Source organism: Hyperolius riggenbachi, chromosome 4 (assembly GCF_040937935.1).
Source record: "Hyperolius riggenbachi isolate aHypRig1 chromosome 4, aHypRig1.pri, whole genome shotgun sequence".
NCBI classification, from domain to species: Eukaryota; Metazoa; Chordata; class Amphibia; order Anura; family Hyperoliidae; genus Hyperolius; species Hyperolius riggenbachi.
Window position 1 is genome coordinate 44,644,846 of NC_090649.1, and position 14,259 is coordinate 44,659,104.

General features: G+C 44.5%; 1 protein-coding gene across 3 annotated transcripts in view; it reads right to left on the reverse strand.

Annotated features, from left to right (window-relative positions):
* The window catches only part of LOC137571191 (cytochrome P450 2C44-like), a 78,951-nt gene that overhangs the window by 9,417 nt on the left and 55,275 nt on the right, over positions 1–14,259 (reverse strand). For all 3 annotated transcript variants that reach the window (XM_068280013.1, XM_068280012.1, XM_068280014.1), the window contains 4 exons: positions 11,549–11,709; positions 8,566–8,742; positions 6,476–6,617; positions 1,437–1,621 (listed from right to left, as the gene is read on the reverse strand). In XM_068280013.1, the coding sequence (XP_068136114.1) occupies positions 1,437–1,621; positions 6,476–6,617; positions 8,566–8,742; positions 11,549–11,709 (665 nt within the window). The remainder of the gene's footprint in view (positions 1–1,436; positions 1,622–6,475; positions 6,618–8,565; positions 8,743–11,548; positions 11,710–14,259) is intronic.

Genomic DNA, 14,259 nt, shown 5'->3' on the forward strand with positions numbered 1-14,259 from the left:
ATGTTGCCCACATTGCGTTTATTTTCTGCTGTCTGGGGTAACTGTTGCTGCATTTATTATTTAATGGTCATAGTTGGCTATATTTGCTGCTTTGGGGTTACGGATTACTACTAAATAGCATCACACAGCTTCTGTACACCCATGATCTGAATCCTCGTTTCACCACATCATGGCGTAAACACTGCTTTCTTATGCCTCGCTGTTACGCCATTACGTTAGCTCCGCCCATACAATGTCATGGCCACGCCTTTAAAAACCTCCCCTGGGGGGGTACTCACCTCGCGTGGGGGAAGCCTCCGGATCCTATTGAGGCTACCCCCGTCCTCCTTGGTCCCACGTCGGTGGCAATAAAGCTCCCCATACAGCATGGATGTAAATATTTACCTTCCCGGCTCCAGCGCAGGTTCTCTGCCTCGGAAATAGGCGGAAATAGCCGATCACTGTCGGGCCGCTCTACTGCGCAGGCGCAAGTCTGCTATTTCTGTCTCTCTCCGAGGTGGAGAGCCGATACTGCGCCTGCGCTGGAGCCGGGGAGGTAAATAAATGTAGCTTGTCATGCTTGTCGAGGGAGGATTGCGAGACACTTCAGGGGAGCCAGTGCTGGACTGCCTGCAGCTACAGGGGAGAGGGAAGCCTCATTGGGACCCTCAGGCTCCCCCCTCCCAAGGTGAGTACCCCCCAGGGGAACTTTTTTTTGTTACAGGTTCTCTTTAACATAAATACACTGCTTTTGACCTCAGTCGGCAGAACTCATTGTGCTGTACATTCTTGGAATGCTTTGCTCTCTCTCTACTAGTAGAAAATAAATAAACTGAAAGCAGAAGTCCTCTGGTATTGTCTCACACTGCCCCCTAGTGACAAGTATCCATAAATACAAATTACAGTAGAACTAATAAGAAGCAAGGAAATGTATCAAGTAAATGTGCTAAAAAATTGGCCTGGAACACTTTCAAGCCTTTAAATAAATTGGCTGCTAAAGGGTTCAATGCCCCAATTCTTTTGATCCTATAACAAGCATTGTATGTACTCTGCCTGAGTACACTTTTTGAACTCTGGTTTTACAATGTCTCTTCATCACCCGGAGTCTGTGGTACATGATCTTTTAGCAAACGTCTTATGCATTTGTCATAAATTAGCTAGCATCCAGTGAGACCCTCCTGATATTGTTATTAAGGCATATAATGACATTAATATATGTTTGCAAAAGAATGCCTCTAATGTCCAGTGTATATACGCTGTGTGTTCTAACGTCATATCAGTATACAGGAACAACGTCTGAATTGGGCATATTAGCTCAAACTCTAACTTAGCCAATAAATGAAATGGTATTATGCTAATTCAAAACTTCTTGCTTTTACTGATAGCTAACACGATACAATGCTCTACTGCGTCTACCATGCTGAAAACTACATTAAAAGAAGCAAAGCCACATATACCTTTGGAATGAAATGTCCCCTGAATGTGACATCTTGAATAGCTTCATGCGGAGATCCTCCGGGCGCAATGTCCCCAACCCGCTGTACCTCATGGATGACGGCGTCGGTATACGGCATCTCCTTCCTGTGCTCTGCTTGAGGCTGGGCTGTGCCAATAACACCATCAATCTCCTCCTGAACTTTCTCTGCCAGATGACAGTTTATGAAGTCAGACTATTACATAGATATCATGTACAGCCAATAAACAACTGACAGCAAAGATATAAAATGATTCTGTATACTCAGAAACCCTTGGTAATTCATGAAAAGGTAAAAAATAAAATAAAAATAACTGGTCAGATGAAAGGCTGATGTCAAATCTGTTTCATTGAGCTAAAAAACAAAATACCTTTTTGAATTAACAGCCCTTTCATATTATTATGAGCAGTGTTAGTACAACCAAATCAAAGTGTTCTGGCTTCTGTTTACTTTTCAGGAGCTGTGGCTGGATTTTACAGCTATCATCTGTGACATAGATAAAAGCACTTTTTTAACTCGTGCACTGCAATAAATAATTAAAGGGGAAAATTGATAAGTTATTAGCACTCTGTGAACCCATATTCATCTCATGATGCAGTAACTTTTGGTAAATTAAAGCATCTCACGTTACCTAGGTAGCGCATGACTTGCTACAGTAATGTGTGTGGAACACTGATTGTGTTAGTAGCGTACTGCACTATACCATAGCAAAGCGAACTTTACCCAGATAAAGCAAGATGCTCTAATTGCACAGAGTGTATAACTCCCCTGGCGTTGTTGGCAGCAATATTGCCATGTGCTGATTGTGCACAGCAAGGAGCACCCTAGCGAAAAAAGTAAGCAAATAAAATCTGACAGAACCGACAGGTTTTGGACTAATCCAATACTGATGGGGGATTCTCAGGGCGTTCTTTGATTTCAAAAGCATTTCCCGAATGGCAGTTGCTAAGTCTAACTGACAAAACAGTGTGCAAGTGAGTAGGGAGGCTGGCTGGTATCTTACTGCTTACTAGCCATAAGATACCAGCTTACTGCTTACTAGTGCCTGTGGCACTAACATCTGTTATCATGAAGACCTCCACCATGGCCCTTCTTGACCCTTTCCAGTTTGGGTACAGAGCAAACAGGTCCACTGATGATGCCATCAATATCTGCCTGGAGCTCATCAGCGTCCACCTGGATAGGCCAGACTCGTATGCTAGAATACTCCTCCTGGACTTCAGTTCGGCCTTCAACACCATCTGTCCACGCACACTTCAGGAGAGTCTAGCAGCACTCGGGATCCACTCCACCCTACGCCTTTGGATCACAGACTTCCTATCCAACAGTTCACAATCTGTCAAGCTGGGTGACATCTCCTCTCAACCACGGACCACCAAAATGGGGGCTCCACAAGGCTGCGTCCTGTCTCCGATGTTGTTCTCCCTCTACACGAACAACTGCAGATCCACAGCAGACTCGGTCAAGGTTATCAAATTTGCAGACGACACCACTATTGTTGGCCTTGTCACCAATAATGACGATAGTGCCTATCGTCAGCAGGTAGACAGAATCTGTCACTGGTGCAGGGAGAATAGAATGGTCCTGAATGCAGCAAAAACTGTGGAGATGATTATAGATTTCAGGAAGCATGCCCCTTCACCACTACCAATCCAGATTGACGGCACTGAAGTGGTGAGAGTAACCTGTGTCCGCCTCCCGGGCACAACCATCTCAAATGACCTGAGATGGAAGGCTAACACAAGCTCCACCCTGGCAAAGGCCCAGAAAAGACTCTTCTTCCTCCGCCAGCTCAAAAAGTTTGGCATGCCCCATCAGGTTCTCACAAGATTCTACTCTGCCACTACAGAATCTATCCTCTGCTCTTCCATCCTGGTCTGGTATGCTGGTTCCTCTGCCAGCGACAGGCACAAACTCCAGAGGGTCATTAGATCAGCAGAGAGAACCATCGGGAAACCCCTCCCTTCACTTGAACTACTCTACAACTCGAGACTGCACTAGAGTGCTGAAGATAGCAAACGACCCCTCCCACCCTGGCCAGTGCTACTTCAGTCACCTACATTCAGGGCGGAGATTCCGGGTCATCCCCACCAGGACTACGAGGCACAGGAACTCTTTGTTCCCCTCTGCCGTCAACCTCCTGAACTCCACCCATGTTCTGCCTCCACCCCCTCCATTTTAGATTCACAGACTGGCCCTGTCACAGAACATGCTTTCTCTTGGAACTGTAATTGAGGGCTCTGGCTGCCCTCATGTGCGCAGTCCTCATAGTCTGTCATCTGTCATTGTGATCTGTATTATCTTGTAAAATGCTTCCGTATTATCTTGTTAAATGCTTTATCATATATGTCTCCTGTATATTGCACTATTGTTGTGTCTCTGCAGTTGCTGAGCTCTGTATGTTCCAAACCCAATTCCAGGCATAACCCTGTCATGCTTGGCGAAATAAATGATTCTGATTCTAATTCTACTAGTAGGGAGGCTGGCTGGTATCTTACCGCTTACTACTGTCAATCAGGAAAAGCTTCTGAAAACGAAAGTAGCCCTGAAAATCCCCCATGAGGAGATGGACTAGTCCAAAACCTGTTAGATCTGTCAGATTTAAACTGCTTACTTTTTGGCTGGAGTAGTTCTTTAATTAAAGTTAATGCATCAGGCCATGTCACATGTCAGTTCAGCAACACTTGAAAGTGTACCCGAGGTGACATGTGACATGATGAGGAAGCAAAGTCAGCCCCACATCCCTTACACTGCCTTGTGCATGTACAGTAGTGATGATCGGAAAGAGCAAATTCCGTTCCGCCGCAATTCGCGGATTCCACCAGCGCTTAATTCCGTTGCTATGAAACTTCCGCCGGATTTTTGCGAAATTCCGCCGGATTTTTGCAAAATTCAGCGGAATTCCGGATTCCAGCGGAAAAATTAAAGTAATCGCAAATGGAACCTTATTTATGCTGAATGGTAGCCCATAGAACCTATTGACTGTTCCCTTAGTTCTTTTTCTCCTTCCTCCCTTTCTCTTTCCCTCCTCCCTTCTCCTCCAGAGGAGCAGGGTCTTGTCGGATTTAAAAAGCCAGCTTACATACATTGGCCGGGAATTGAACCCAGGTCTAGTGCTTGATAGGCAGCTCTCCTCACCACTATACCACCACCAACACTACATGCTGAAGCCAGCCTAGCATGTACCATTATGATATATCCAAGAGAAAAATGAGCTTGCTTAGGGATTTATAGGATGTCCAAAGCCAACTCACATACATTGGCCAGGAATCGAACCCAGGCCTACCACTTGGTAGGCTGCTATCTTAACCATTATACCATCAACACAGCACACTACAATGTTACATTGTACCCTTGGGAGGGGGACCCCACGCCATTTTTTTTTTCAGATTTCCCACACTCAGAAAATTCCCTAACATTAAAATGTATATTTTTAATTCTTAAATATTTTTTCCCACTATCTTTTTATCATATTCTGCAAATTTGGTAGTGCTAGGATGTAAGGGGCCTTTGCTAATAACTGCTGGGAAATATTTTCTACCCCCTTTGAACAGCGGCATTTAAATGTAACGTTTTTTTCTTTGAACCATTGAACTTTTAAAAAATGATTTTCTTAAAAAGTATAAGGTCTTTATGAAACATTTTTTTTTCTTCTTGTTCCCACTGTTCTTCTTAACATTCCCTACACATTTGGTGTTTCTGGCATTTAAGGGGGCTTTGCTATTAACCTCTAAAGTCGGCAGGCGTTTAATTTTCCCACGGTCAGAAGGAGAATTTTAAAATCGATTTTTTTAAAAACTATAAGGTGTTTTTGAAAAAAAATGTTTCCTCTTGTTCTCAATTTTCATCTTAACATAACCTGCACATTTGGTGTTTCTAGCTTTTAAGGGGGCTGTGCTATTAAACGTTAAAGTCGGCGGGCAGACATTTTCCAAACTACAGCAAAGCAGGGCTTAAAACGATAAATATCGTTCAGGCAGGACAAAAAAAAAAACAGGTTTTAAAACGATAAATAACGTTTTGATGGTCGGCGCCATTTTTTAACTTTATAAACCGATAAATTTCGTTTAATAATGATTTTCAATGAGGCGCCATTTTTTATAGCGCCCCGCCTCGCATTTTTCACTGCTCCCACCCTTGACAGCACTGTGCAATGAAAGAGGTTCTGCACATCAGCCAAATAAGTAGCTTTCTTAAAACAGAATGAAGGTGGTAGCTTTCATATGTCCCAGACAGTACAGATTTCTAGTAAACCAAGTTAGTCATCAAGGTTTACGGGCATAACAACCCTTGCCATCGCTGGGGCGAAGCAGGTTCTTTCGGCGGGATGCTTAAGGGTAATTTGGGGCTCCGGCGGTTGCAACAACTCGGAGGGGGAATAGTATTGATCGCCACAGGGGAGTTTTGCGGCAGCACGGAGAGCCGTTATAAGGCTCGCCCTGAGCCCAGCTCACCAGCGATGCATACTTCGCTGGGGAGGGGACCGGGAGCTGAGGGGTGGTCCTGCAGAGCGGCAGTGGAGTGTTGAACAGTACTTGCTCCCAGTGGAGATACAAGTCCTCTTCACTTCCTGTTCAATTTTACAAGTGTCATGCAGCCAGCCAATCACCATGTGTCTTCTGTCAATGTCACAAGCTGCATTGTGATTGGCTGCACTGCACTTGTAAACTGAACAGGGTCCTGTATCGCTGCCAGGACCGGGTAATATATAATGCTTAGCCCCTCTCTGCAGCTGCACTGCAATGTACAGGACTGGGACCCCCTAGCGCCCCCTCCCCCTGTTATGGAGGTGGGGCTACACCAGGTGACAAATCTCTGCAGAGGGACCTGACCCCGATATAGCTAAGCCCCTACATCAAGAGTGGAAGGAATTCTACAGTGATGAGCACAAGGAGGAGAGGCCCACATTCTATTTTACATGGTGGACTCAAGCTTGAAGTGCATCTTAAATGGGGCGCCTAACATTCTCATGGATTTTAAAGTTAGCAGACCATGCACCTGAAAGCGGGTACATTTCTTACTTTGTATTTCTGGATATTTAATCATCAGCACAATTGCCCATCTCAGAGTGGTGCTGGTTGTGTCCATCCCAGCCACAAAAAGGTCATATATGAGAGTCGTTAAGTTTTCATTGTTGAAGTACTTGCTGAGCTCTGACTTCCCCTGCAAAATAAAAACAAATTATAAAACAAATAAAACAGTTAGAAATGCTTGAAAAGTTAAAGGTACCCTCAACAGAAGAAAAAAAAGGCTAAGCTGAACTTACCCGGGGCTTCCTCCTGCCCTCCACAGTCCATGATGAGGTCCCTCTGAGTCCTCTGGGCTCCCTCCGTTCTTCTCTTGATGGCTCCATTAGCACGCGACGTGGCCGGGAGTCGTATGCAATTGTACATGCGTGGCCCATCCACGTGCCTATCTTGCTTGCACGCCCGGCGCAGTGAGTTCTGTGCACATGTGCACAATGCTCGAGGCACTAGGCACACGAGATGGGTGCGCAGATGGGAGCTGCCATTAGAAGAATGCAGGGAGCCCAGATGACACAGAGGGACCTCACAGACTACAGGGGGGCTGGAGGATGCCAAAGGTAAGGTAAGTATGGCATTTTTTCTTCTATGCAGGGTTCCTTTAAAGTGGATCAGAGATAAAATTTTACTCATTGCATAATTGTGTTCCTTTCCTATTGTTTATAGGGCATTCCTCAAGCCAAATACTGTTTTGTTTTGTTTTAATACTCTAATTCCCTATAAACCAAACAAGCCTCACCCACAGGTTTTCAGGGAGCCTTGGCAGTAGCAAGGGCTTATGGGAGCTCAGTCTGGGCAGGAGGAGGAGGAGGTACTAGCCATTGATTTCAGAAGCAGAGGGGAGGAGGGAGGAGGAGAGGGGACTGAATTTACACACCGGCAAGCTGATAGCATCTCCAGCCCTCTGCCTGTGATAATGTGACAAACAGAACATGGCTGCCCTCATTGTATCACAGGAATAAATAATCATAAGCTGTTGAAGCTGTTTGCAGCTAGATATGCTATCTAAACTTTAGATAAGGTATATAGACAAATTACTTTTTATAATTACTTTTTCATCTCGGATCCGCTTTAAGTTCTTGTGGGAAAGGGGGTATCAGCTACTGATTGGGATGTAGTTCAATCCTGGATGAAAGTTCCTCTTTTAAGCGCACCTGAAGTGAGAGGGATGTGGAAGCTGCCATATATATTTTCTTTTAACCACTTCCCGACCTCCCAGAGGCACCTGCGGGAGTATCACACTCATCTGCCAGGACGTTTTAAAACATCAGTTTTGCAGGAAGTAGTTAAACAGTGCAAGTTGCCTGGCTGTCCTGCTGATCCTCTGCCTCTGGCACTCTTAGCCATCGGCCCTGACCAAGCATGCAGATCAGATGTTGCTGACTTGAATCTGACTGAATTACCCACATGTTTGTTTCATGTGTGAGATTCAGGCACTACTGCAGCCAAAGAGTTCAGCAGGGCTGCCAGGCAACGAGTAATGTTTAATAGGAAATAAAAATGACAGCCTCAATATCTCTCAGTCTCTCCCTTCTGTTGTACTTAAAGAGAGTCTAAAGCCAAAATAATTTACTTTTTTTATTGCTCACTTACGTTAAGCAGAAAGATCAAATCTGATTCACCGCAACAGCGCGGCAGAATGAGGTCTTAATCCCCCCGACATCCCCGGGTGCAAAATTCTCCCTGCACTTCCTGTAGGAGGCGGAGCTTTGTGCTGTAGCTCTGCCTCTGCTCCAGTCAATCTTCCCCTCTCCCCACCCATCTCATTCTTCTTTCACTGACAGGGTCGGAGAGAGGCGGAGATCGGCAGAGATTGACTGCACTGGAGGCAGAGCTACTGCGCTCAGCTCTGCCTCCCCTGGGCAGCAAAAACCACGACCTGGTAAGTCATGGAATTTTGCCCCTGGATTTTGGGGGAATATATACCTCATTCTGCGGCGCTGTTGCTGCAAATCAGCTTTGATCTTACTGCTTAATATAAGTGAGCAATAAGAAGACCAAATTATTTTGGCTTCAGACTCTCTTTAAAGTCACACATGAGAGAAGGCTGAAAAGCCATCATAAATGTCCTCACCAGTAATCCTCACCTCTTGCTGCTTAACGAGAAACGAATCGATGAGACTCCTCTGATCATTCACATTCAGATCTTCCTTCTGCTTATTATATATTTCTGTTATAATGTTCAGCATGTTTTTCATGTTTTCAGAAATCTTGTGATGAGTTCCTGGCAGAAGGTCTATCAAGGATGGAAACAGGCCGTACAGCTTAAAAATAAATATGAAAGCACAATTAGGAGATCTTTTCTTTCTTACCCTAAATTAAGCACAATCCCCCCTTCCCCCAATCATTTCAATTATCAGGGCCCAAATACCCAGAGAATGTGGGCCTTGGATACATGGAAGTGCAGCACACCTCTCACAACCTCAGATCAGCAGAATCCATGAAGTTGGTCACTCCTAGAGCGCATCTCAAAGCCTTTGGATCCAGAGCTTTCAGTCATGCTGCCCATACCCTTTGGAATTCCCTACCACATCTGGTAAACACAGCCCCCTCCCTGGGGTTATTCAAATCCAGACTGAAAAGCCAAGAATTTAGCCTAGCATTTGTGGACTTGTAGAATTCTCCCTCTGTGCCAACATTTACCAATCAACCAATTACTGGTCTGAGCCATGCTTATGCACTTTAACCACTTAAGGACTGCAGTCTTAAAACCCCTTAAAGAGGAACTGCAGCCTAAACAAACATACTGTCATTAAGTTACATTAGTTATGTTAATTAAAATAGATAGGTCATATAATTAAAATAGATAGGTCATATAATCTCTTATCCACACTGTTTTAAAAGAACAGGTAAACATTTGGTTTCATGATGGCAGCCATCTTTTTGGTTGAAAGGAGGTGACAGGGAGCATGCGACACAGTTCCAACTGTCCTGAGCACCTCTCCCAGTTGCTAGGCAACGTGAATAACAACATAGGAAATCCCATCATGCTCTGCACAGCATCAGGGAAAAAAGCCCGGGCTTTTTTTTCTTTGATGGGTGGAGCTTAGCTAAAAATGCAGCTAAAAATTATGCTTTGGTAAGAAAAACAAAGTTCTGATGCTGTGAAACTGTTAAAGAAAACCAAGGCTTTGCAGTTCTGCTGAGTAGATTTTTAGTCCGGAGGTTCACTTTAAGGACAAGACACTTTTTTTCCATTCAGACCATTGCAGCTTTAACAATTTATTGCTCGGTCATACAACCTACCACCTAAATTAATTTTACCTCCTTTTCTTGTCACTAATACAGCTTTCTTTTGGTGCTATTTAATTGCTGCTGTGATGTTTAGTTTTATTATATTTATCAAAAAAGACATGCATTTTGTCAAAAAAATGATTTTTTTAACTTTCTGTGCTGACATTTTTCAAATAAAGTAAAATTTCTATATACATTTTTGTCCAAATGTATTATGCTACATGTCTGATAAAAAAAAAAATTCAATCTATATATATAAAATCGGATGTATGTGTGTATGTATGCATGTGCCGCGATCACTCGAAAACGGCATAACCGATTTGAACGAAACTTGGTATACAGATCCCTTACTACCTGGGATGATATGTTCTGGGGGTCTCGTGTCCCCCCTGCTCACCTGGGCGGAGCTACAAACAGCAAATCAGATTTCACCCATTCATGTCAATGGAAAAACGTAAAAGGCTGCCATTCTCACAGTAATCAAGCCAGAGTCCCCACACTTGGCACAGTTGGTCATTTGGTGACTGAGGTTACAAATCCAGGAAAAGTGGGTGGAGCATAAAACAGCCAATCAAATTTCAGCCATTCATTTTTAATGGAAAAAATGTAAACTGCAGCCATTCTTAGACTGTTAATGGCAGGGTTCTCAAACTTGGCACAGTTGGTCACTGGGTGACTGGGATTATTATTCAGGAAAGTGGGGGGAGCATACAACAGCCAATCAAAATTCACCTATTATTTTTTAAGGTGAATATTTAAACTGCTGCCATTCTTACACTGTTTATGGCAGAGGCTTTAAACTTGTTACAGTCGGTCATTGGGTGACTGGAGTCCAAATTCACTAAAGGGGGTGGGGCCACAAACAGGCAATCAGATTTCTTTGCTGGATAAACTGCTTCCATTCACACATTTTTGATGCGAGCAACCTGAAAGCTTACAGACTTGGTCATTGAGTGACTGTGTGTCCAGGTTACAAAAAGTGGGTGGAGCCAAAAACAAATTTCACTGGTCAAATATAAACTGCAACCATTCTTACACTGTTAATGGCAGGGTTCTCAAACTTTGCACAGTTGGTCACTGGGATAAATATTCAGGAAAATGGGTGGAGTCTACAGCAGCCAATCAAAATTCAACCATTGATTTTAGAGGGGATATTTAAATTGCTGCCATTTTTAAACTGTTAATAGCAGATGCCTCAAACCTGGTACAGTTTGTCACTGAGTGACTGCGGTTTAAATTCAGAAAAGGGGGCAGAGCCACAAACAGCCAATCAGATTTGTTAAATTTCACTAGGGAAATACAAATATGTGATGCCAAGGACCACGAAAGCTCACAAACTTGGCCATTGAATGACTATGTGTCCAGGTTACAAACAGTGGGCAGAGCCAAAAACAAATTTCACTGGGAAAATATAAACTGCAGCCCTTTTTACACTGTTAATGGCAGGGTTCTTAAACTTTGCTCAGCTGGTCACTGAGTGACTGAGATTAATATTCAGGGAAGTGGGTGGAGCCTATAATAGGTACTCAAAATTCACCTGTTGATTTTCAAGGGGAATATTTAAATTGCTGCCATTTTTACACTGTTAATAGCAGATGCCTCAAACCTGCTACAGTTGGGTTCAAATGCTGGAGGGGGCAAAGTCACAAACAGACAATCTGATTCGTTTAATTTCTATGTGAATATACAAATTATTGATGCCAAAACCCCCAAAGCTCACAAACTTGAAACATTGAGTGTTTGTGTGTTAGGGTTAGAGAAAGTGGGCGGAGTCAACACCAGCCAAATGCATAGCCGGGCAACGCCGGGTCATCAGCTAGTCATGTAATAACTTACTAGAGCTGAAACAGAAGAAAAGAGTTTTACGTTGTCTTTGATCAGACCCATCAGATTCCGTATAGTGGGATCGTCGTTGCTGAACTGTTGACCAACAACTACGGATATGATGACATTAGACACGGCAGCACTTAGGAGTTCCGTGTTATCGAAGGGTTGCCCTTGAAATAAAGGAAGTATAAAGTGACACACAAACAAGAAGTAATACACTGAGGAAATATGTATGAGTAACATACAAAAAGTTATTACAGAAAAATGTTACACTGCGTCTGATGTACTAACTTCTCTTGGGCTGAATGACACAATATTGCTTTTCGTTGGGCAGCAAAACCCATTTATCCTGGTAGCAGATCAAACTATTTTTCTCTACAACACGTAGCTACTAACGATAAAATAGAAAAAACCGAGAGCCCAATATGGTGTAGTATGTTAAGGACAATTGGTAAGTGGTTTAGTGAGAGAATTTATACTCACAAACGTGGGTTACCATTCAGGCAACCACTCAATAGGCAGGTGAGGAGATTAGGCCTGTCCTCACTCAGGATTAAGAAGTCGCTCTCTGTAGTAAAGGAACAAGAAGGGGGTAACACTCCCCTCCACCAGGAGTGGACACAGAGTATTTGTATGTAGAACAGAGGCGCCAGCAGGATAAAAGTCAATACAATTTTTAAAAATTGCTTGGAGGAAGTGGTGGGCTTGCCTCCCAAAAGCAGACACTAGATCCTGTCTTCATATAAATCAACACATTTATTATACGGTACCCCAAAAACAGTGCAACGCGTTCCGCAGGCCCAGCCCGTTTGATCAGGCAATAAAAGTGGGGGCAAAACAGAATTTCGTCAATAGCAAATGACCGAGGCGCTACACCTGCTATTGACGAAATTCTGTTTTGTCCCCACTTTTATTGCCTGATGAAGCGGGCTGGGCCTGCGAAACGCATTGCACTGTTTTTGGGGTACCGTATAAAGAATGTATTGATGTATATGAGGACAGGATCTCGTGTCTGCTTTTGGGAGGCAAGCCCACCACTTCCTCCAAGCAATTTTTAAAAATGTTATAGACTTTTATCCTGCTGGCGCCTCTGTTCTACATTTTGCAAAAAGGGAGTGTGCATCAATCACCAAGTGAACCCTTAAATACCTGGCTTAGCAGATGAGGCCTAATTAGCTTATTGTGAGAAAACGCGGAAAAGCTACCGCGAGTACTCAGAGTAAGGCGGCTGATTCCGCGTTCAACATGGCAGCTTGCGCGCATGGGCCTGCATCTACTAGCCTGATGGAGCACAGAGAAACCGCCGCATGCCCAGTGAACAAGGTGGCGGATTCCGCGTCCGACGCGGCGATTTGCACGCATAGGCCTACCACTAGCAGTATGGCTGAACGCGGGGAAACCGCCGCATGCTCTGACAGTGGTGCGGCTGGCCCCGCGTTCAAACCAGCAGATGCATTACAACACATGTCTGGTGTGGCTGGGACTCATAGTCCACACAGGTTCAGAAGGACGCGCGCGCGTTGAGAGGCAGAGCCTTTATGACAGTCAGAAGGGTGTCAGCTGACAATTCTATCAGGTTTCATTAGTCCAGCACTTAGGGGAGGCGCTGGAGAGCGCTTGTGTATATATACTGGGTGCTGGTCATTTCTCTGGTGTCTGGCGTTGCGATCACTACGTGGTAGCACTCAGACCTTGTCAGTATCTGTGATATTATCTGTGTTATTACTTAGACCAGTTCCAGGGTGTTGATGATCAAGGAGCTCACACCCAAGACTAGGCATTGTTGATTATTTGTTATGACCTTCTGCTTTCCTGACTACTCTTCTGATCTCTGATTAGGTACTTCACTATATCTGATACTCTGTTGCCAAACTCTGCTTGTCTTAGGATTCCGCATCTGTCTCCTGTCCAGTGGCGTAGCTAAGGAGCTGTGGGCCCCGATGCAAGTTTTACAATGGGGCCCCCCAAGAATTCTATACATAACAATTGATATGGCGTACCAAAACCTTCCAATGGCAACTACAGTGTCAGAGGTGCAAGAAGGGAATGGGAAACAGTTTGTTAATGATTACCACTATTCAAAGTATCTATAGAAGTGATTATTATGAGCACAGGACCAATAGAGAGCTAATACCGTCGTTGAGGGAGGGCCCTTCGGGGCCCCTCTGGCTCAAGGGCCCCGATGCGGTCGCTACCTCTGCACCCCCTATTGCTACGCCCCTGCTCCTGTCTCTGTCTCTGATCTGTCTGTCTGTTGCCGACCCGGTTTGCCCGACCTCGAGAGATATCTCCTCAGTCAAGAGATAGCTCACAGACCTGTGGGTGACATCCTTCCTTGGTGTCACTCACACTCTGTCCCTCCTACTCCTAGCCTGACCCCTCCCTCGGGAGAGTCTCAGGCTTGGGGAAGGAACGTGTTATTGTGCAGTACTCCTTACTGCTGTGCACCTGCTCCTCAGGTGCAGTCCTCAAAGTATTACTGTTACACCAAACACTCTTATTACCCAGGTGTTCAGAGGTTAGAGATATAGCTGATTATCGGTGATACTGCAGATCATCAATAATCTGGTATATATCTGTATTCTCGGTGATACTGCAGATCACCGGTAATCAGACCCTCTCTGCAAAAAATGCAAATGGACGCACACACCGACCGTCTGGGCGCACTTACCACTTCGGTGGATACCATCAACCAAGTGTTGGGTAATCACCGGGCGTTA